The sequence below is a fragment of the Mustela putorius genome, unplaced genomic scaffold, assembly GCF_011764305.1.
Source record: "Mustela putorius furo isolate JIRA1106 unplaced genomic scaffold, ASM1176430v1.1 tig00000450_pilon_pilon_pilon, whole genome shotgun sequence".
Lineage (NCBI taxonomy): Eukaryota > Metazoa > Chordata > Mammalia > Carnivora > Mustelidae > Mustela > Mustela putorius.
The window spans coordinates 11,585,276-11,606,302 of NW_025421385.1; the positions used below are offsets into that span (position 1 = coordinate 11,585,276).

Sequence of the window (21,027 nt, forward strand, 5' to 3'; positions counted from 1 at the left end):
AATAATAAAAGAAACCCCATGTGGATTGGGGTTTTGGGGCCAGGCTTTCAATGGAGTCATCACGGACACAGATGCACAGTTAGAACATGATCCATTCTGGGTTTTAGAAAGGTAAGCACTATGGTTGCAGAGACGGGATGAAGGCAAAATGACTCTAGATGGACATTTCAGTCCGTGGGCCGCTGCAGAAGTCTGAGGGAAGTATAAGCAAGCATACAGGGAGAGGGAAACACAGGGGAGGGCACACTGAGATACAGCCTTCCATAATGTTTGTCAAGTGAGGAACAAAGGGAGGTGTATACTGAAGAGAGTTGACAAGGATGAAAGACAGCCTGATGCTGCTCTCCAAATGGCCGTGGTTTTCCTTTCTGCAGCCGTTTCAAGCTCTACTTCTTGTTGCTCATCTTCAAACCCTGTGTGGTCTAAAAATAATCAGGAACAGTGGAGATTTAGCTCCCCACAAAACTCATTCTCCCTCGAGCTTTTCCTCCAATTTCACGGCACATCCAGTCTCTTCCCTTTTCCGTCCCCGGGTTTTCCTTTGTGTCATGTTGAGCCATGAGTGCATGAGACATGATGGATGGGCGTCGGGCCATGGCGACCAGCGAGGAGATCTAGCCCAGGGAAGTAAAATCAAGGTTGGTTTGAAAAATTATTAAGTTACCAAACTTAGGGGGGAAATATATATGTAGATAAGACCTACATACCCAAGTGGGGAGAGGCAGAAAATAGAGAAGGTGTTAAGAATCTCGGGGGGTATTTTGCAGTCATCTGACAAAATCATCTGAACAAAGTTGGGAGTTTCACCAACCGGTTCTAAGAAAAGCCAAATTGCACATTTTATCACCTTCATCACCTTGACAACACAGCCTCTTTCTTATGATAATAATATCATACCAAGAAAAGCCTTTGGAGTGAGGGAAATATTAATTATAAGTGGAGTAGGAGAAGCTAAGCTAGCTCTGTCTAGGGAAATTGGGGTGAGGTATCTTCAAGGAGTTCGTAGCACTAACACAGAAGGAGATAAGGAGGGAAAATTGAAGTTATGTGAAAAAAAGATAAAATGCAAAGGACGGATGGGTTTATTCACAACTGGTGTCGCTCAGTCAAATGATGTGCAGCCATGATTTGGGTTCCATTAGCCTCACCTGCTGGAAGGGACTTTGAACTGAAAAATAGATGAGTTCGAGTTGGAGACTGGAGCTCTTAGAACCAGCAGCCCCACCTTCAGCTAACACCTCCACTGGCTGGGAGGGGGGATGGAGAGGGATATAGGAGTCGAACGAGCATCAAAAACAAGAGGTGGATATACAGATTTTCAACTTACTTACAGGAGGTCACTGTTCTTGAAGAGCCATCTCCCATAAAACCCTCTAAGGTGGATTTTGTACAATTATTTTCTCTTCATGGGCCAAGGTATCAGTAAAATATTGCCATTAGGAAAATACATTTTATTGTGAGTTATCTACAGGGCATTCCTTCAGGACAATTGTCTTCTTAAATTGTAGTCTTCCATTGGGAAAATCTACAATTTTTTTTAAAGATTTTATTTATTTGATAGAGAGAGATCACAGCAGACAGAGAGGCAGGCAGAGAGAGAGAGAAGCAGGCTTCCTGCTGAGCAGAGAGCCCGACGCGGGACTCGATCCCAGGACCCTGAGATCATGACCTGAGCTGAAGGCAGCGGCTTAATCCACTGAGCCACCCAGGCGCCCCGGGAAAATCTACATTTTAAGTATCAACTTTAAAATTCGACATAAAATCCAGGGCAGAGTAAGCACATGACTGATCCTCTCTTTACCTGTGGCAGAAACAACAGCTTAATGGCTCCAGTTTTCCTGAATCACATTTTTTTCTTTCTTGGTTCAAGTTAATCAGCCCCGCCATCCATCATAAAATGCCTTCTAGCTCTGGACACCCATCAGAGCAGAAGCGTTCATGCATGCAGGGGAAGTTGTCATTGTTGCTCCGGGAAATGACTCCGTGTGTCTGTCTTCAAAACAACATGGTCAGACAGACCATGGGATGGAGGAGCGGGCACAGTGGGCTTGTAGTTGAGCTCAGCCAGGATGAGTGCTAACTAGGAGATCTTAGAATAGTTCCCGAGACTCTGCCTCTCCACAGCCTCCTCATCTATAAAATGCATCTTATCATACCTTCTGCAGAGGTCTGTGGGGATTATGCATCACCATGTATGAAATGCCTGGGACGTGGGAGGCCCTCTGGAAATATCCATTCCTTAGGCTTCTGGAGAGTGATTAAACCCTCCCTTGTTTGCTCTTCCAGGCCCCATCCTCTAGGATCTGGCCTTCTGAAGTGAGCTTTTAGGACATGTTTTCACTAACTCCTTTAGCTCTCTCCTATAAACTGCAAAGGTATGAAAACAAGAAATGTAGTCGAGATGTAAGGAAATAGCCAGTGGTCAGGAACATCTTGGGCTCTAGACATGTTTCTCTACTAAGCAGCCCGATGCAGTTAGACTAGTCCCTAACCTCCCTGTACAGACAAGAGTTTTCTTCTTTGTAAAATGAAAATATTGCTCTAAATTATTCTTAAGAATAAGTATCATGATTCTAGGCAATTTTGATTCAAAATATGAGACTCTGCAAACCATCTCTAAAAAATGTCACTCAGCAGAGGCACCTGGGTGGCTCTGTCTGTTGAGTGTCGAACTCTTGGTTTCAACTCAGGTTGTGATCTCCTGGGTCATGAGATCGAGCCCCTGCTTCGGCTCTGCACTTAGAAGGAAGTCTGCTTGAGGATTCTCTCCCTCTGCTTCCTCCCACTCATTCATGCTCTCTCTCTCTCTCTCTCTCTCTCTTTCTCTGTAAATAAATAAATCTTTTTAATAATATATCACTTGGAATCCCTGAGTGACTCAGTCATTTAAGCATCTGTCTTTGGCTCAGGTCATGATCCCAGGGTTTTGGGATTGTGTCCCACACCGGGGGCACAGGAGGTCCTTGCTCAGCAGGGAGTCTGTTTCCCCCTCTGCCTGCTCTCCTCCTGCTTGTAAGCTTTTTCTCGCTCTCTCAGATAATAAATAAAATTTTAAAAATATATATCACTCAGTCTTTTAGTGTGTACGTGTCCAGTATGTTGGATGATGGTGACGATACTGATGGTAAACAGGTTTCTCCCATTTTGTCAGTTTCTTGTTTGGTGCTTATTGAATACCCAGAGAAATCTTGTCATGGTACCAAGCAAACACACCACCTCCTTTTTTTTTTTTTCCTTTTATAAAATTTCTGTTTCTAGCTTAGCTTCCTAATGGTTCTTTATTAACAAAATGAGTCTTCGAAGTTGCAATCATGCAATAATTGACAGTCAAGCAGAATGATAAGAAATGGCACATGAGATGACAAATGAGATGACATTCGGTCCCAGCTCAGAGGCACCACTGAACCTTTTGCATGTCGTCAGCGTCCTTCAACGAAAATGTGCAAGACCTCCTCCCACTTCATTTTCACATCTGCTGGTTTTATTTTTTGAAGTCACCGAACCTTTATTTGATCTTCCCACTCTTCTCTGAACTTGGATCAAACATGTCCACATTTGGGCCAACCACCTTCTCAGGGACTAGAAGGCTTGAAAGTAAACTTTCCAGCTTATCTAAATGGATCAAGGAAACAGAATATTTCAATAGATGTTCATTTGCTTTCTTATTTGCTACCAGAAAATTCATGGCTGTTACAAGAAATATTTATTTATAGGAAGTTTGTTTTATGTGACTTCCCCCCCCCCTTCCCTGTCTATTAAATCAAATGGATGTAATTCATCGTGTGACTCCTCAGAACCTGCCCCGCTGTGCACAGCGGATCGGCAAGCATGCGACGCGGGAGAGCAGCGGGGCCATGGTTTGGAAGTGCTCTACTCATCACAAATATGTGGCTTCAATATTTAGTTGTTGTGGCAGAAAAACGGCAACAAATACATGAACTGTAAACCATCTGCCTTGAAATATGTTCAAAGATGAATGTTCATCTTGAAAAATGAAATCTATGGAATTCTGGCATCCACTTTGACTTTTGAGAGATGAACAGCTTGAATATGCAAAGAACGAATTTCTAGACTAGCCTTCTTAAACTTTAAATTTTCGTGAACTCCGAAGTTAAATGATTCATGGTCGGGACTGGAAAACTTCCTTCTTGCTTTTCAACTCTAAGGAAAAACCCTGACTGCTTGAAAATCCTGGGACTGAAACCGTAGAGGGGTTTGTACAGAAGTCTCTTCCATGTTAAGAAATAGAGACATGAATGTGACTCCGTGTTTATGTAACATCTACTCTGTGCCGGTGTATGCTGGACACATGTGTAAAAAGCATGAGAATTCTGGCTTTCACTCGATTCCTAAAACAGAACACTTAAACCGGCAGAACTAGAGACTTTGAACTGTGTCTCTTAGTTTGGGGTGAGAAATGAGTCATTCCCTCTGCTCTCTTTTGAACCACAATCCAAAGGCGATACAGCATCCGTGCCCTGGGAGAAGGAGCTCTCCAAATGGCTCTGAGAGGGGTTTCAGGCAACTTGATAAATATAAAGAAGAAAGGTGTCATAAATGCATGTGAGCAGTGAGGAAGACGTAGTCAGGAGAACAGGAATCAAGCAAAGCACGGACGCCTTCTGGGCTTAGCAGACCAGACCAGAAGTGACCACAAGAAGAGAACTAGGGGCAGGAGTAGTTTTTGTTTGCTGTTTGAGATTTGGGGAGCTTATTAGACTGACCTTTTGGCTGACACAGAAACTTAAACTTATTTTCTTCCTTCTCTTCTTCACACCATATACCTTTGACTTTGATCTGCCTCTAGAGAGTGTTCTCTCTGGGATAGATCCTCACCTAGATTTCTTTGGGCTTTCATGGTCCCCAGGTGTGCAGTCTCTTCCAGTCCCAGATGCACCCACTTTCAATGGTTCTTCCATTGTTGCATGTGCACCTGCTGTCTTCCCACTACGGCGGAAGCAGCTCAATAAAGGAATCCAGACCTCTTTTGCCCACTGTATCCAACATTGTGTGATACGTGCAGTGGCCTCAGTAACTATTCATCTGAAATTATGAACGTTGCATAAAGAAAGAATTATGCCATCAGTAGGGGGAAAAGCCTGAATTGGATAAGGTTGACTAAATTTGTGATATAAAGCATTTTATTATTTTTTAATTAATTTTATTTGTCAGAGATAGAGAGAAAGAGAAGGAGAGAAAGACAGCAACAGGAAGAGGGAGAAGCAAGCTCCACACTGAGCAAGGAGCCCTATGAGGGACTTGATCCCAGGACCCCAAGATCATGACCTAAGCCAAAGGCACACGCGCAACTGACTGAGTCACCCAGGTGTCCCACAGGGCATTTTAAAGTGGTGTTAAGAGAGCATCAGTGTTTCCCAAAATAAAAATATAGTATGTTTACTGCAGTAAAAGGTAGGGTATTGGTGATACTCTTAATTAAACTTTATTTTAAAATTAGATATATGTTAATGTATGAACTTTCATTTTTCTTTGATTCTGCTTTTCCTTTAAAAAATGGAATTTGTCTCAGATGGAATCTGTCTCTATAATTACATAATTATCACCACAAATGTTCCTCGAAACAACCATGAAAGGGTTTGAGAGGATGGTGTTTGTCTTTTATTCTTTATTTTGTTCATCTTTTTCACTCTAATACTTACATGCTTACCTTGCTTGAAGGAAAAGGCAAAAACATGTTTAGCACTTAGAAGAGGAAAATTTGGCAATGCTATTTTTACACTATCAGTGCTCTGCTATATCTACAGGGAGCTTAGATTTTAGGATGCAACAGCAAAAGTTACTAGATGATCAGTCTTACGCTGGAAGATCAAAGTGTTCTTTTTGTTGGGTCAACTGTTTAAGAAACTAAGAAGGAATAAAAATATAATAGAGCAAATCCAGCCCTGGAACATAGCTTGGGCAATGTAAAGTTTGTGTCCGTACATACAAGCAATTAACTTGCATTTGTAAACATATTTGCTTTGTTCCTCTCCTACTTTTCCATTAAGAATAGTTTGTTGTTGGTGATCTTCACAAGAGAAAAAAAAAACACATCATCTTTTGTGGGTGAACTGGAAAAGCCGATGAGTGTACTCGTTTAATTAGAGAGACTGTATCTGCCTTGGAAATGAACAATGCAAACTCTACTTTGTTTGTTCTGAGAAGATTCCAAGAAATGAAATGGGCACAACTTATTAGCAATGAAAACAACGAGGTTAAACTAGTTCTGAGCGTTTATATAATTTTAGATTTTGTATCATTCCCGATCTCTTTATAAGCAACCTTATTAACTTGGCCTTGATTCTGGGAAAGTGATTCCAATAGTCTTGACTTAAATTGTAATTTGTACAGATTCCTTCATTGAAGTAAAAACTGAGGCAGACTTTTGGGGCATGATCGGTATCCCCAAACTTGCCCCAGGTAAATTAAGAATAATGAGAACAAACACAACATCTTACTTATCCAAACTGAGAGCTTCCAGGAAGGATCCCAGAGGCCGAATGGAATTGGACTTAGGTGTGTGGGATAAGATAGCTTGAGTCTTATGAAATCTGATTCCAATATTGTAAACCAACTAGTGGTATCATCAGATTATTCTTAAATGTGAAAATAGAAAAGTTGAGATGAAAAGATATATACATCAGTTGCACAAAAGTGTTGAGCTCTGAATGAATTTGAATATAATTTGAAGTTCACATATTTTTATATGAGTAAACTAAATATCATTGCAAGTTCAAAAAAAATAAAATGTCTGAAGAAAAACACTGAAGTAAAGTCGTGAGTTAAACTCTTATAATACAACTGTGAACCATTTTTGTGGGCTAGAAATGAATAATAGCTACGCTTGAACACAACGTGTCTTTACATATTCAAATGAGGAATAAAACACATGGCACTTGACAAATAAGAATGGAGTAGGGAAAGATGTGGGGTTTTTTTGTTTGTTTTTTTTTTTTTTTTTTAATTAAATTTATTTATTTTCAGTGTAACAGTATTCATTATTTTTTCACCACACCCAGTGCTCCATGCAATCAGTGCCCTCTCTAATACCCACCACCTGGTACCCCGACCTCCCACCCCCCGCCCCTTCAAAACCCTCAGATTGTTTTTCAGAGTCCATAGTCTCTCATGGTTCACCTCCCCTTCCATTTTCCCCCAACTCCCTTCTCCTCTCCAACTCCCCTTGTCCTCCATGCTATTTGTTATGCTCCACAAATAAGTGAAACCATATAATAATTGACTCTCTCTACTTGACTTATTTCACTCAGCATAATCTCTTCCAGTCCCGTCCATGTTGATACAAAAGTTGGGTATTCGTCCTTTCTGATGGAGGCATAATACTCCATAGTGTATATGGACCACATCTTCCTTATCCATTCATCCATTGAAGGGCACCTCGGTTCTTTCCACAGTTTGGCGACCGTGGCCATTGCTGCTATAAACATTGGGGTACAGATGGTCCTTCTTTTCACGACATCTGTATCTTTGGGGTAAATACCCAAGAGTGCAATGGCAGGGTCATAGGGAAGCTCTATTTTTAATTTCTTAAGGAATCTCCACACTGTTCTCCAAAGAGGCTGCACCAACTTGCATTCCCACCAACAGTGTGTTTTTAAACCTAAACCTTTACATTTTATTTTTACTGGGGCACTAGCAACATCCTCAGCAATTAACCAAAAATGTGACTACACATTATTATTCAGCAAAACACACGTCTCATTTGTAACGCTGTGGGCAGAGTACAGAAAGCTGGAAGGTTCCAGCCTTCCTCACACTTATTGAATCTAAAATAGACAAGATAGTATAACATTCTAGATGTATTCTCTCTGAATTAATTTTTATAACCCAACTGAATAAGGCCTCTAAGATATGTAAATCCTAAACACTTCAGAAATAACAAATCATTTCATCATGGAAGATTATTGGCTTAAAGAAATGAACATGAAGACTTTACATCTTTATATTGCTCGCTATTAAACAGGATACTGAAAATATCTCACTAAGTGCACTCTAACCTCAGGTTAATGCTGTCAAAGTACCTGTACTTTTATATACTTCTAGAAGGGAAAATTCTTTACGAATGATGTCTTTGTTTCTAAAGAGAAGCAAATTTGCTAGATTGTTGCAGGTAAATCTAAGACTTCTCCCGGACAGGCATCATCTCCCAAAAGTGTGAGTGTGTTTGTGAGTGTGTTTCTAAGTGTCAGTTAGGGGAATTGGAGGTGAAGAAGCAACAGGATTAGCTCTATGCGGTAGATATTATCATTAGCCCTAGCAGAAAAATGGAGAAACACACTTAAAAGGTGTAAAGGGTCAGAGCCGGATGACACGTAGAAAATGCACCCGTTCTTCAAAATCCTTCATCTGTGACTCCAAAGATCAAGATGTTTAGGAATACAGGTGTTTTAAATGTACCTGGGATTGGTTATAATCAAGTATCGTAAGCAAGTTGTTTCAATCCAGTATTTGTTTCAATCAATCAAGGCAGACATCTGCCTTGAAAGAAGAGTTTAGCACTTCTAGTTCCCAAGTCATACCAGGCAGGGCCACAAGGGGAAGAAGCAGGGTAGGTTAGGAAGAGAGCGTGGGCCAGAGCAGCTATTGGACCGTTTTTTCAGGAAGACATGGGCAATGCAGCATGAGCAAGCTGAACAAGCTTAGGATTGGGTCATTTGGAAGAATTTCAGTAGGCTCTGAACTGGAGGGGTGGTCCCTGGTTACAGTCCCTGGTCCTGGGGTGACCTAGGGCAGAGACAACATCAGGTTGGTATGCAAGAGAGAGTTTGGTAAAGGAGGTAATTGGGGTGCATGCCCTCTGGATGGGTTGTTTGCACATCAGAGATGAGTCCCTGTGTAAAGCGTTTGCTCTCACTAGGAATTAGCCAACCGAAGGACAATCCCTTCCCTGCATCTGAGGACCCCAAGATTCCAAAAGCATCTTTTTACAGAGAAGATAAAAAACATGGTTCATACAAGATAGGCTATGTATTAATTTTTTAAATCTTTCTTATTGAAGGACAGTTAGCAGACCATGTTACATTGGTCTCAGGTGCACAACTTAGTAATTTAACAACAGCATACAATGCTCACCATGGTAAGTATAGTTACTATTTGTCACCATACAAAGTTACTAGGATATTATTGACCCTCTTCCCTATGCCTTACTTTTCATTCCCATGATTTCTTTATTCTATAACTGGAAGTTTGTATCCCTTAATCTCCTTTATCTGTCTCACTCATCCCCTATCCACAGCACCCCTCCAACCACTAGTTTGTTCTGTGTATTTAGGAGTCTGTTTTTGTTTGTTGGTTTGTTTTGTTTTTTAGATTTCACATATACATGAAATTGTACGGTATTTGTCTTTCTTTGGCCTATTTCACTCAGCGCAATACTTTCTAACCCCATCCATTTGTCACAAAGGGCAAGATATCGTTCTTTTTTATGACTGACTAATACTCCATTGTGTGCGAGTATGTGCTGGGGGGGGGTCTGTACTATATCTTCTTTATCCTTGCTTCCACAGACAGACACTTACATTGCTTCTATATCTTGCCTATTTTAAATAATGTTGCAGTAAACATAGGGGTGCATATGTCCTTCCAAATTAGTGTTTTTATTTTCTTTGAGTAAATATACAGCAATAGGATTACTAGATCATATGGGTCATTTCCATTTTCTATAATTCATTATCATTATGTTACAGTGGGCAAGAAAGTTAATCATACATAATAACTTGTTTATCTGTATTTAACAAATTAAATTAGAGGAATTCCTATAGCTTAAATATGTCCAATTTATAGGAATGAGATTAATATCTGTACTTAAGTAGGTTTGATGCACAAATCCATATATAAGTATTTAATTAAAAAACACAGTGTAAGGTAGCAGTTAACAATAAAGATGCTCAATTCAGAGAGAACCAAACTCAAGTCCCAATAGCTCCTACTGCAAGTTACCTCACTGGGCCTCTCTCTACATGTGTGTAATGGAGCTTTTAATACATACCCCATAGAGTTAATGCATGGCTTAATTGGACAATATCAAAAAGTTCTTAACCTAGTGCCTGGATTACTTATTTAAAATTTAGGATTAATACGATTATTATTATTATTATCATTACTATCATTATATAGGTCATTGAATATCAAATCACTGTTCCTATCAACTTTAAAAAATTTTTTTAAAGATTTTATTTATTTATTTGACCGACAGAGATCACAAGCAGGCAGAGAGAGAGAGAGAGGAGGAAGCAGGCTCCCCACTGAGCAGAGAGCCCGATGCGGGACTCGATCCCAGGACCCTGAAATCGTGACCTGAGCCGAAGGCAGAGGCTCAACCCACTGAGCCACCCAAGCGCCCCAACTTTTAAAAATTTTTTTTAAAAATTCTTGTAGGACCACTAACTGGATTCACCACATAAAGACACAGAAGCTTAGACAATTGTTTAAATGGTGCAACTCTCCTCTTCTTTTCATCTTAATTATCTGAAATTTTTTAAATGGAGTAACAAGCAAATTGCTTCAACTGGAACAACTTTGTCTACCAAAATAGTCATAGTCCTTGTAAGGAACACAAAAGCATAAAATGGCTGCACAGCTCTTTTTTCTTTTCTTTTCTTTTCTTTTTTCTGGATTCGCTATGATGATCTCATCTATCTCATGGGTTCACCAAGTTCGAATGGGGGGAAGATAACATTCCTTCCATCAATCCCACAAATATCATCTACTTCAATCTCTAGAGTCATACTCAAAGATCTTTTTCTCTTTTCTTCACCATCTTCTAAAAAACTGTTTAATTCATGCTTATTTACCATCATTCTGTATCTTCTATAAAGGAATTTTTTAAAAGGGGCGGGGAGTAAAAAGGTGGAGGAAATAAAGTAGAAAAAGTTCAAGTGAAGTATTTTGCTATACCCGACCTCCGTCAGTGAGGTTATGTCTCAAATTTACATAAAGACTTATTATCATCTTGACTGCAATCATGGAGAAAATGAATGGGGTATAAAGTACATGAGGATAATTTAATAAAATGAGCTTTCTTTTCTTATGAAATCTTTGAAGAAGAGAATCATTAGACAGAGACTTCCCTTGTATTCACCCAGGTCATAAGACATGTCAGCCTGGTGATGTGCCTTTGGCAAGAAGTCCTTAATTAGAAATTCCTCGAGAGCTGCTCCCAGTAGGTGCTTCCTAAGACAAAAAGACAAAATAATTTAGCAGGGAAGCCCTTACTAAGGATACAGCAGCCAGGCTCAGGTGAATGAAAGAAATAATTTGCTGACAGCAACAGAGCAAAGCTGTCAGAATGGGGTGCTGGATTTTGAATGAGAGTCTCTCCATCATATTAGTAGTAAGTATCGCTTTTGTTATTCATGTTTAAATATATATATTAGACAGTCTTTGACTTTTAAGATAATTTGTAGGGGAATGCTAAATAGCTTGAAGTATTACTTTGGTAAAAGACTAAAACTTGTTAGAAAACATTCAGTAGATATATTTAATTTATCCTTACAGAATCATGTAAAGTTGTTTTTCGACTGAGTTCATTTTTAATTATTTTTAAAGTCAAGTAGTTTGTTTTTGCATAATGTATGAATGTTTCTCTAAATCAAATGAAGTCTTTGAATTAGACTATGAAATTGGAAATTTTCTAGAGTACGTTCTGAGTTGTTTTTAAAGATTTCCTCCTTTTGCCATCATTGATTTAAAACACTAGAGTGATGTTGATTAGGAAGGTTTTGTACTTTTCATTAAATTCCTTAAAGTATACCGTGTGTGTTTAAAATCTTTTTTATAAAGCTAACAATTTATTAACATTGTAATCACTGCTAAAAACTGATCTATGAGAAATAAGTGTAGAGTAAGTCTGATTAACACTGAGAAGCTCTTCATTTCACTTTAAAAGAAGAACCCCAAGTGATTTTGAACAGAAGAAAAGATTGAAGATAGTATTGATTGGTCTCTTTTCATTCAACACTAGCTCTCATGGCTGGGAGTGAATTTATATCTGTTTATTGACACATTCTATTGGTATGAAGAGGAAGAATCTTTCCTTTACACGCGTGTTATTCTGGGTGTAAGTAGAGTTGGTGACTACACATTACCATTTTGGAAAATGTTCTATTTTCCCCAGCTTCCTTACTCTCACTGCATCTCTCTCCTGTGTCTTTACATATGGACAGTCAACGTTGGCTTGGGCACGAGCATCTGCAGTGTGTCTGAATTTTAACTGCATGCTGATTCTGTTACCGATCAGTCGAAACCTCATCTCATTCATGAGAGGGACAAGTACTGTAAGTACTAAAATATTTGAAATAATTTCCACTGTTTTCATGTCCTAATATAAGCACCATGGAAGATAAAGATGTATTTTACTGTGAAATTCCTAATAATCCTGTTTGAATTAAAGTTGGTTTCTTTGTAAGAGAGAACATGGTGGCTAAAACTGAAAATCAGGAATCAGTACATCTGGTGCGACTTCTGATCTTGCCTTTCCCTCTCTGCATGACATTGGAGTCATTCCTCAGCCTTTCCCTGATGTATTTGCTCCTCTGGAAAAAGATGGGCACATTGGAGTCATTGCTCAGCCTTTCCCTGATGTATTTGCTCCTCTGGAAAAAGATGGGCAATAGAATTGACCCGACTCACAAAGATGGAAGTATTATAATAGTTTCAACTGTTACCATTTCTAATTGAAAGGAGAAAAATAAGCACATGAGCCAAATGTCACTAAAGATGCATCTTTCTGAGCTCTCTGCCCAGGGAAGCACAAGCACAGTGCACAGATTTCAGTATGTAGACTTTAACCCCTACTAGACATAATAGGACATTTCCTATTATATTGACTTCAGTGTGTTGGGTACTGTGTTTCCTGCCAAACAATAACCCTAACTAGATGAGATAATTTATTATATAATCATCATTATAATTTTATGAATATTTAGAGGTCGATGAATATAGTGCTGTTTTTTGTGTAATAAGGAATAGTTTACAGACTACTTAAACCACATCCATGAGAATGACAAGTTTCCATCTTCATTTCCTAAAACTAGTTGGAGCATGGAGATTAGCAGGTTTATTCTAGAATTTGGACTTGGAGTCAGGGAACTATACTATCTCATTCACTTTTACTGAGTTAAAATGTCAGCAAAGCCAGTAATAACCATTTGGTTTTACCATTGGGACTAAGTACTGGCCACTAACTTCTGAGCCCCATTGCCCGACCTTCAGGAATGTAGACAGAGGGAGTGCCTGAGTCCTGCTCTCTTAGCTCTCAGGATGCTGTCATCCCTGATTCTTCTCCAAACAAGACTTTTATTTTCTGTCACTCCAGTGCTGCAGAGGCCCATGGAGGAGGCAATTAGATAAAAATCTCAAATTCCACAAACTGGTCGCCTATGGGATAGCTGTTAATGGAGGTAAGAGCTTCTTACTCATTGCCCAGTGCATTTTATAAAACCTGATGTTTAACTTCTCTACGTTTTGCTTTAGTTCCTCCTCTGCCAAAAGCTCACCCTTAAATAAATCTTTGCCTTCCATTTGACCACATAAACCTTATATAAATGGATTTTTAAATTTCTAGTTTAAACTCATGCTGTCTTCCCTACAAAGCCTTCAGTTTGTCAGGGAAAAGTTAATGAAACTCCATTGCCATTTGTGAATAATTAAGCTTGTTGAGAAGACAACAATAAATACCTATTTGCAAAATGAATACTGTGCTACTCGATATAATTAACATTGGAAATAAAACTGACCTAGAGTCAAAATCTCATTCACAGACGTAGGAAAATGGTATCATAGGCAGTAAAAGAAAAAAGAAAAGGAAGAGCAGGTGAAGAGGGTTCCGGATAGTATTGAGCTGGTGGATAATAAAGGACCTTGAAAAGATACAAGGCTTTAGAGCATATATAGTGTTATTGTTATTTCTTGAATAAGAAGAGAAGAGAATTCAAGAAAAATACAATAAAAATTAGCATCCAGGGCCAAGGTTAAACTCTGCTGAGGAAGAAAAGAAACCGAGCAATAACCAACTCATTTGTGGTTTTGTTGGACAACAAATACACGGAAATGAAAGGCTATCTGCACAATGAGGACTTATGGTTCAGGACTGTTTCCCCCAAACTAATTTAACTATAAAACGTTTTCATCATTTGTTTTTATCCTCTCATGCATAAAAAACAGCAGAGTAAGAAGAACACTCAAAACAAATGTGGATTTAATTAAGCAACAAGACATGACAGACAGTGCCCGAGTGCCAATTAACACAACTTTGGGTGTGCAGTGAGACATGTGGGGAGATTTCCCCATCGATTGTCCTCAATGCCAGATTAAACCAACCCAGGAAATGCTTGCAAATGGTCTTTGTAGTTTGTTAAGAAATAAGGGGTAAAGAGACATCATGTCCCAGAAAAAAACCAGCCAAGGGATGGAGGGATGGAGGGGCAGAGAACAAGCTAATGCATCTTAATGTCCAAGGCTACTTGGGCTACCATCAACAGAGGTGCCAAAAACCTTTGATGTATCAGTTGAACGCATGAGGGAATGAAGACTCAGGGAAGCAGATTTCAGCTCAGATATGGAATCATCCAGACCTTAAAACTGGAATGAGTGTCCCTGAGAATACAGAGTTCCCTCTTGTGGGTGTTGTCAAGGCGAGGTCCAGACCGCTCCCTGGAAGGCTCTTCAGAAAAGGAATTCAAGGATTCTCTAGGTTTCCTTTAAAATTTTAAGAATCTTGAATTCCTGTATTAAAAGAGCAGATAAAAGACAATAAAATGGCAGGAAGGATATTATGACTATGCAATAGGCTTAAGGCAGAACTAAACTCTAAGAGAAAGAGGGAAGGAACCAAAAAAACTCACAGCATCGAAACACATTACCCAAAAAAGCAAATAAATAAATAAATAAATAAATAAATAAATAAAGGAAAATATGTTCTGCAATAATTTTGTTCTTACACCCTTGGGTATGTATATTTCTTTCTGCGTAATCATATATCAATAGGATAAATGCATCAGTGATGTGTACTGAATGTCCCCCATGTGCAATATGCCCTAAGAGAAGCTATAACCCACAAGTAGCGTAGGCACTAATAATTTAGCAGGAACAGCAGTTAACTAGAACCGGGCAACCAAATTATTTTATTCCCCTGCTACTGATTGGTCCTGTGATCTCAGATAAGTGTTTTTTAAAGCCTTTTCTTCTATTAAATTAAAAGAACAAGAATACAATCTATCCATCTCTAGATGTGCAGACTAGTTGTCAGGATGTCTCTTGGGAACCAGAGACTATGAGGCCATCCGCTCGCCACTATTGCAAAGAGAATCACCTCCAAGTCTAGCATGGCCAGCGGGCTCCGTTCGGTGAGCCCTGCTCCCTCCTCCACAATCCATATCCCCTTGCTTCTTCCCCTGGCAATGCCCAGCCACTGGGTCCCTGAGTAGTCTGTGCCTTTGCTCCTTTTACCCCCTTCGTGTTAAATGCTCTTCCTTTCCTTCCTCAGTAGATAAGGTGTTGCCATATCTGGGACTCCCTGCCTGGCCTGTCTTCCCCGACCCTCCAGGGCTGAGCTCCCAGCCCACCTCACCTGCCTGCCCCTGTCATGCCTCCTACTACAGAGTAAAATTTCTCCGGACTCTGATCTCCTCAGGGGCTGAGATGGGCCTTACCTGGCTTGGCTCTCCCAGCCCCTGTCACATAAATCCTCAACAAATTTGGTCAAACCTGAGGATGAGCAGGAGTCAGCCAGCTGGCAAAAAGGATTGGGGGAATTTGCAGGAAAGGTCCAAGACCGTGCAGAAGTTGTTTAGGGACCTGGCAGCAGCTTGGGGGAGGGCGGGGGCAGGGGAGGAAACAGGATGTAGGCAGGAAAGAGATGAAGAGATTCAAAATGATGCTGGTCGCTGGTCGTCCAAGATAAATTCACATTCTGTGGCAACAAGAGGAAGCAGCATGCTCTTTCTCCCTCCTTCTCTCACAAATCCCTGGAGAGAATCAAATACCACTGGGGGAGTCTCTCCTGCTTGAATCTCCACTGCTTTGCAGGGATCCCAAACATCCCTGGGCTCTAAACAGCCCCCCCCCACACCCCCGCAGGGTCAGACTGCTTCTGAGAGCAAAGCACTCGTCCCCCACCACCATGGCAACCAGCAGTGCAGGGCTGTTTCCATTCCCAGCAGAGGCAGGAGGGTGGGGAGAGAGCTCTCTGCTTCTCCAAGCCCTGACATAGCAATTATTACATTTCACACTAACTAAGAAATGCGGCTGGCAACTGCGCTTTTAGAAGGAAAAAAAAAAATGCTATGCCCTGGTTTCATAGATATCCCTTTGCTTTTCACATTTCGTCCTTCTGGTGTATTCACTTGGGAGCCGCTGAAAATGTCCCCGTGCTTATTTTATTAGCATCGCCCATTATGCCGCTTTTCAAATAGCCGACTGGCTTAATAGAGGTGTGTAACCTTGGAAGAAGAGCATCCACATCGAAGTTTGCGTGCCAGCCCCTAATTTCTCATCCGTTCCTCTAGAAGTTGAACTGCAGGCTTTAATTGGTCAAATCATTAAAGGATGTAATTAGAGCCTGGTGGAAGTAGGCTGGGGAGGAGGAGCGAGACAAACAATGGTATCTATAATCAAGGGCATCACCGAAAATGCAGTGACAGAAACTCTTCTCCTGGCTTCCTGCCTTCCCACTTGCCTGCCTATGATAAGAGCCGCTGGAGCATCCTTCAACCGCTAATAAATCATTTTCAGGGACCTATAACCCCAGTGGTATAAAAATTCCAACTGCACAGCCCCTTCGTTCTTATAAATGTGGATCCTTCTGGACTCTGTGGTGCAGAATGGACCTTAAAGATCTTCCAACTGAATAGCAGTTCTGTAAGCAAGATCGTTCTTCAAAGGGAGCTGTGAATAGTGACCCAAAAGGCTTACAACGGCTCCGGCTGGGGGGGGGCGCTTGGGGGGGTAACAACTACCCACAGGCAGCTCCGGATGTGCTGCAAAACTTAGTTTACAAAGCTTAATAAACACAAGAGACAGGTTGATAGGAGTGCACTCAGAGGAAAGGTACTGAATAGAAAGACTTGGAGACCCCAGGATAGAGGCCCCAATTCTTCAGGACCAGATCGCTAAAGAATTGTTACTAATCCAGTTCTGCAAGAAGCACTGGGACCTCCAAGGAGGCTGTCTTCCCTGTCCTGTCCAGCATAACTGAACTTGATTTACAAATGAGTGGCGTGCAGTAGTCTAGGGTGCCAGAGTCCATGTGCATTCCTGCGGAAATCAGACTCCAGACTTAAAAGTTGGGGGGCCAGGCTCTGGCTGTAGATGCACAACCAGGATTTGTCCCTGGGTCCTTATTTCTGACGGCTGCTTAATTAGGAGGTGACTAACTCCAAAATGACTGTTATCGCTGACAGGCAGGCAGAAAGATAGCAAGAACTGACCGCCCTTCCAAGATTCTCCCTCAATTACGCTTCCTTTGATCTCCTGAAAAATAAAAAGAAGGAAAGAAAGAAGGAAAAGAAACTTTCTCAGGGCAACTGGCTCTAATTGTAGCCTTTATGATTTTTTTTGTTCATTCTTCAATAAAAGCTCCTTATTTGAACTCAGAAGTTCACACACCAATTAAATGTGCATTTGTGGTTTGTCCAAGACTGCTGCTCTCTTTTAACTGTAAAAGTACTTTGGTGAGAAAATAGGATTGTGAAAAGACCCAGTTATAGCAACTTTTAGCCTTAGCATTTGGGTGGATTCTGGAAATGTGTATCTCGGGCTTTTCTACGGGCTGTGCAGAAAGTCCTCAGGGGCACGGGGAAGAGCCCACCGGCATAACTGATGACATGGGATTCGCTATAAAATTAAAAGTCTGCTTAAGCCAGTGTTGCTTTTGAAAACATTGAAACATGTGTTCCGTATTTGCATCACTTTTCCATTAGACTATAGACTCCTTTGGATGATACATGTCCCCAGTTAATTTTGAAGGAGACACAGGAGCCTGACTGCTGGAAAGGAACCAAGATATCATCTCGTTTCGTTCAGTCCACCCATTTTACAGATAAGAAGGATAAGAATTTGGACTGAAAGTAAAGAAGTCACTGAGAGGTGTCCTTCTCAGTGTCTTTCCGGCTATATTTTAACAACTCTAGTAACAGAATAGGGTTCTGATGAGTGAGAGAGAAGAAAGTCCAACCCTATCACCATTGGATCACATGCTTGGAGAAACAGGCACTGTCAGCGTAGATAGCGTGGCTATTCCTATCAAAATTACTGAAGCGGGGCACCTGGGTGGCTCAGTCGGTTGAGCTCCTGGCTCTCGTTCTTGACTCAGGTCATGATTTCAGGGGTCATGAGATCGAGCCCCATGTCCGGCTCTCCGCTCAGCAGGAAGTTAGCTCTCTCCTTCTGCCTCTCTCTCAAATAAATGAATCTTTAAAAATAATAAAATAAAATAACGGAAGTGTGTAAAGGGAAGAATGGAACATATAATGTCTGAAAAATAGCAAAATCAGTATCTCCCTGGGCATCTACCAAGTCCCAGCAGCCATGGAGTTCGTGGGTGGGGTACCGTTCATTCGAAACCAAGATCACAATAAAATTAAGATCCAACGTCAGAGGAAATAAAATGTTTAGACAAACCAAATGGGCACAAGTAGTTTTCCTTCTGAGAATTCCCAAGATGAATGAAACAAGATATTCTACTTGTTATCTTATTACCTGTAAAAAAGAAAACAAAATGGAGGCTGTTGGAGCAAAGGAATAGTTCAGACATGAATTTTAAAGTAATGAAAAAAAAGCTGGGAAGAGTAGTTCTCAACAGATTCCCTCAGGAGCTACCTCCTAAAAATTATCCTGGGTTTTCTTATACTACTTCATTAGCTTCCTCAGCTCTGTTATAGGAGACCCGGCAATAAGAATAAATAAATAGTTCAATATCTTTGCTCATTCAATAAATGTACTTAAATCTAGTTTAACAGTGTCAAATTCTCATGTGGAAATCAATCTAATAGGAAATAGATTGTGATCAACAACTCCTTACCCAGGAGGAGAATGCTATGGAACGCAGAATACAAAAGACCCAGAATCCGGCCTGTCCTTCCTTTCTGGATGTCACAGATTATGGAATCTTGGTTTGGCTTGAAACTCAGTATCCGCTACTGTAAAATGGGAACAGCTCCACTCTGGCTCGTGTGCTCTAGTCCGTGGAGGAGAACCGAGGACAGCCACAGGCAGACGGATGAGGGTAAAGGGGCAGAGAGTAAAAGGAGAGATTCCACCCACCTGCAGAGAAGACTCCAACAGTTACGGTCGGTCTTAAGAGCTGTTTGACTCTAAAGACACCAATTGAGCCATTCAAAGAGTTTTACCTAAGCTGCAGGAGAAACTGGTTTTCAATAAAGTCTAACATTTATTCAAGTGAAAAGAAACAATACAACTTAAAGGTAAAAAATGGGGCTCTGGATTCAGGCAAACAGGCTTTATCCCACTTTTGCCTTTAATGAACTACAAGTGCCATAACTTTTTGAATCCTGGTCTGTCGAATGGTAGTAAGGCTAATACCTGAGTATTAAGGGAGATAATATGCCCAAAACATCTATAACGGTGTTTGGAGTATAGTAGTATCTGTTAGCTATGAGAAATAAGACCTGTTTAAAAATATGTATATATGCTGATTGTCAGAAAGCAGTAATTAGGAATACGGCTGAAGATGTTTGCCTTCAATTCACCACATAGTTTTCATTTCATATATAGCATATAGGGAGAGATGACTACTAGACAAATGTTTCTAGCTTTGTGGACCCTGAGACGACACAAGGCAGTCCTGCATAGACACCACCACATTAACTGACAAAGGGAACATAAGAAGTACAATGACCTTTCGGTGCTACTCACACCATACCCATAAGGAGACAGTCAACATCATGGACTCAGAAATACCACCGTGCTCTGCCTTCTTAGCTGAACTTCAACTAAAGGCATATTTGAAGTGATTTCCAACTTTAAGCCTGCAAGAAAATGTGAAAAAAAAAGAAAAAGTATTAGCAGGGAAAACAGTACTCCAGTAATGTTGCAGCTACAAACAATTAGGTGACCCTTTCTCCCTTCCTGTAAATTCATTATCACTCAGCAAAATCTTATTCAGTACATACTGGTAGTAAGCCGTGTGCCAAGTGTTAAGGTTCCAAGATGAGTAAGTCTTGAGGCACGAGAGTCCATTGGACAAGATAGATGTAAATAAATACTCATAACAGGAGTGTCTAGGAAGTGTTATAATTAAATCATTGCTGTATCATTGGCATCATTGGTGCGGTGAAATTGAAAGATACTTGATAGAAAACAACTTTTGAGTTGGGTCTTAAAGCACGAAAACAACTTTGCAGGTCATAAAAGGGAATGGCTCTGATCAAAGAAAATCAGGGGACAGAGAGTAAAGCTAAATAGCAGATGGTATTTCTAAATACATCTGCTCTTAGGACCACGGGGACCAAAATGCCACCAGTATTCTCAGAAGTCTCTGCTGTTCCTTTTTCCTCCACTCCCCACACCTCAACCCACAATGTTGGAGGATTCCAGAATTTGCCTACAATGTGTAGTGGCTATATGAAATTAGCAGCCACTGCTGCTTTTCATGGTGGGGCAGGGGGGAAGTATCAACTGGGAAGTTATCTACACCCTGGGTAATGAATTCTCATTTCACACTTGAATCTGATCCCAATGGCTGGTATCAACGGGTCACCCAATAGAGTTTTCATTTGCAGGAAATGCATCAGGAGGAGGTCCTTGTCTGGATGTTGTGACTGCTAGCTTCCCCACAGATTTTACAAGACAGAAAAGAGTGGCATTGGGCACAGACTCCTCAGGCTAAATTATGCTGTGTTCCTGAGCAAGTTCTCTTCATTTAGAATTTAGACATCACCAATTCTCAGAATTAGAAAGCTGAGTTTTCTTCTTAAGAATATACCGAGAGGATTAGTTCTATAAATACTAACTTATTTCAATCCTCTAGGAATAACACATGCAAAGATAGTG

At 40.5% G+C, this 21,027-nt stretch overlaps 1 protein-coding gene and 1 long non-coding RNA gene across 2 annotated transcripts in view; one reads left to right on the forward strand and one right to left on the reverse strand.

The window, feature by feature from the left end:
- The first annotated feature begins 3,764 nt into the window (after positions 1 to 3,764).
- Positions 3,765 to 21,027, forward strand: part of NOX3 (NADPH oxidase 3) — a 64,603-nt gene continuing 47,340 nt past the window's right edge. Inside the window, exons 1-4 of the mRNA XM_045080272.1 lie at positions 3,765 to 3,857; positions 11,981 to 12,076; positions 12,183 to 12,293; positions 13,334 to 13,418. Of these exons, the coding sequence (XP_044936207.1) occupies positions 3,765 to 3,857; positions 11,981 to 12,076; positions 12,183 to 12,293; positions 13,334 to 13,418 (385 nt within the window). The remainder of the gene's footprint in view (positions 3,858 to 11,980; positions 12,077 to 12,182; positions 12,294 to 13,333; positions 13,419 to 21,027) is intronic.
- On the reverse strand, positions 14,191 to 16,656 carry LOC106004262. Its single transcript, XR_001177200.2, has 2 exons — positions 15,669 to 16,656; positions 14,191 to 14,742 (listed from the first exon to the last, which is right to left on the reverse strand). It is a non-coding gene; the product is annotated as an uncharacterized LOC106004262 (long non-coding RNA).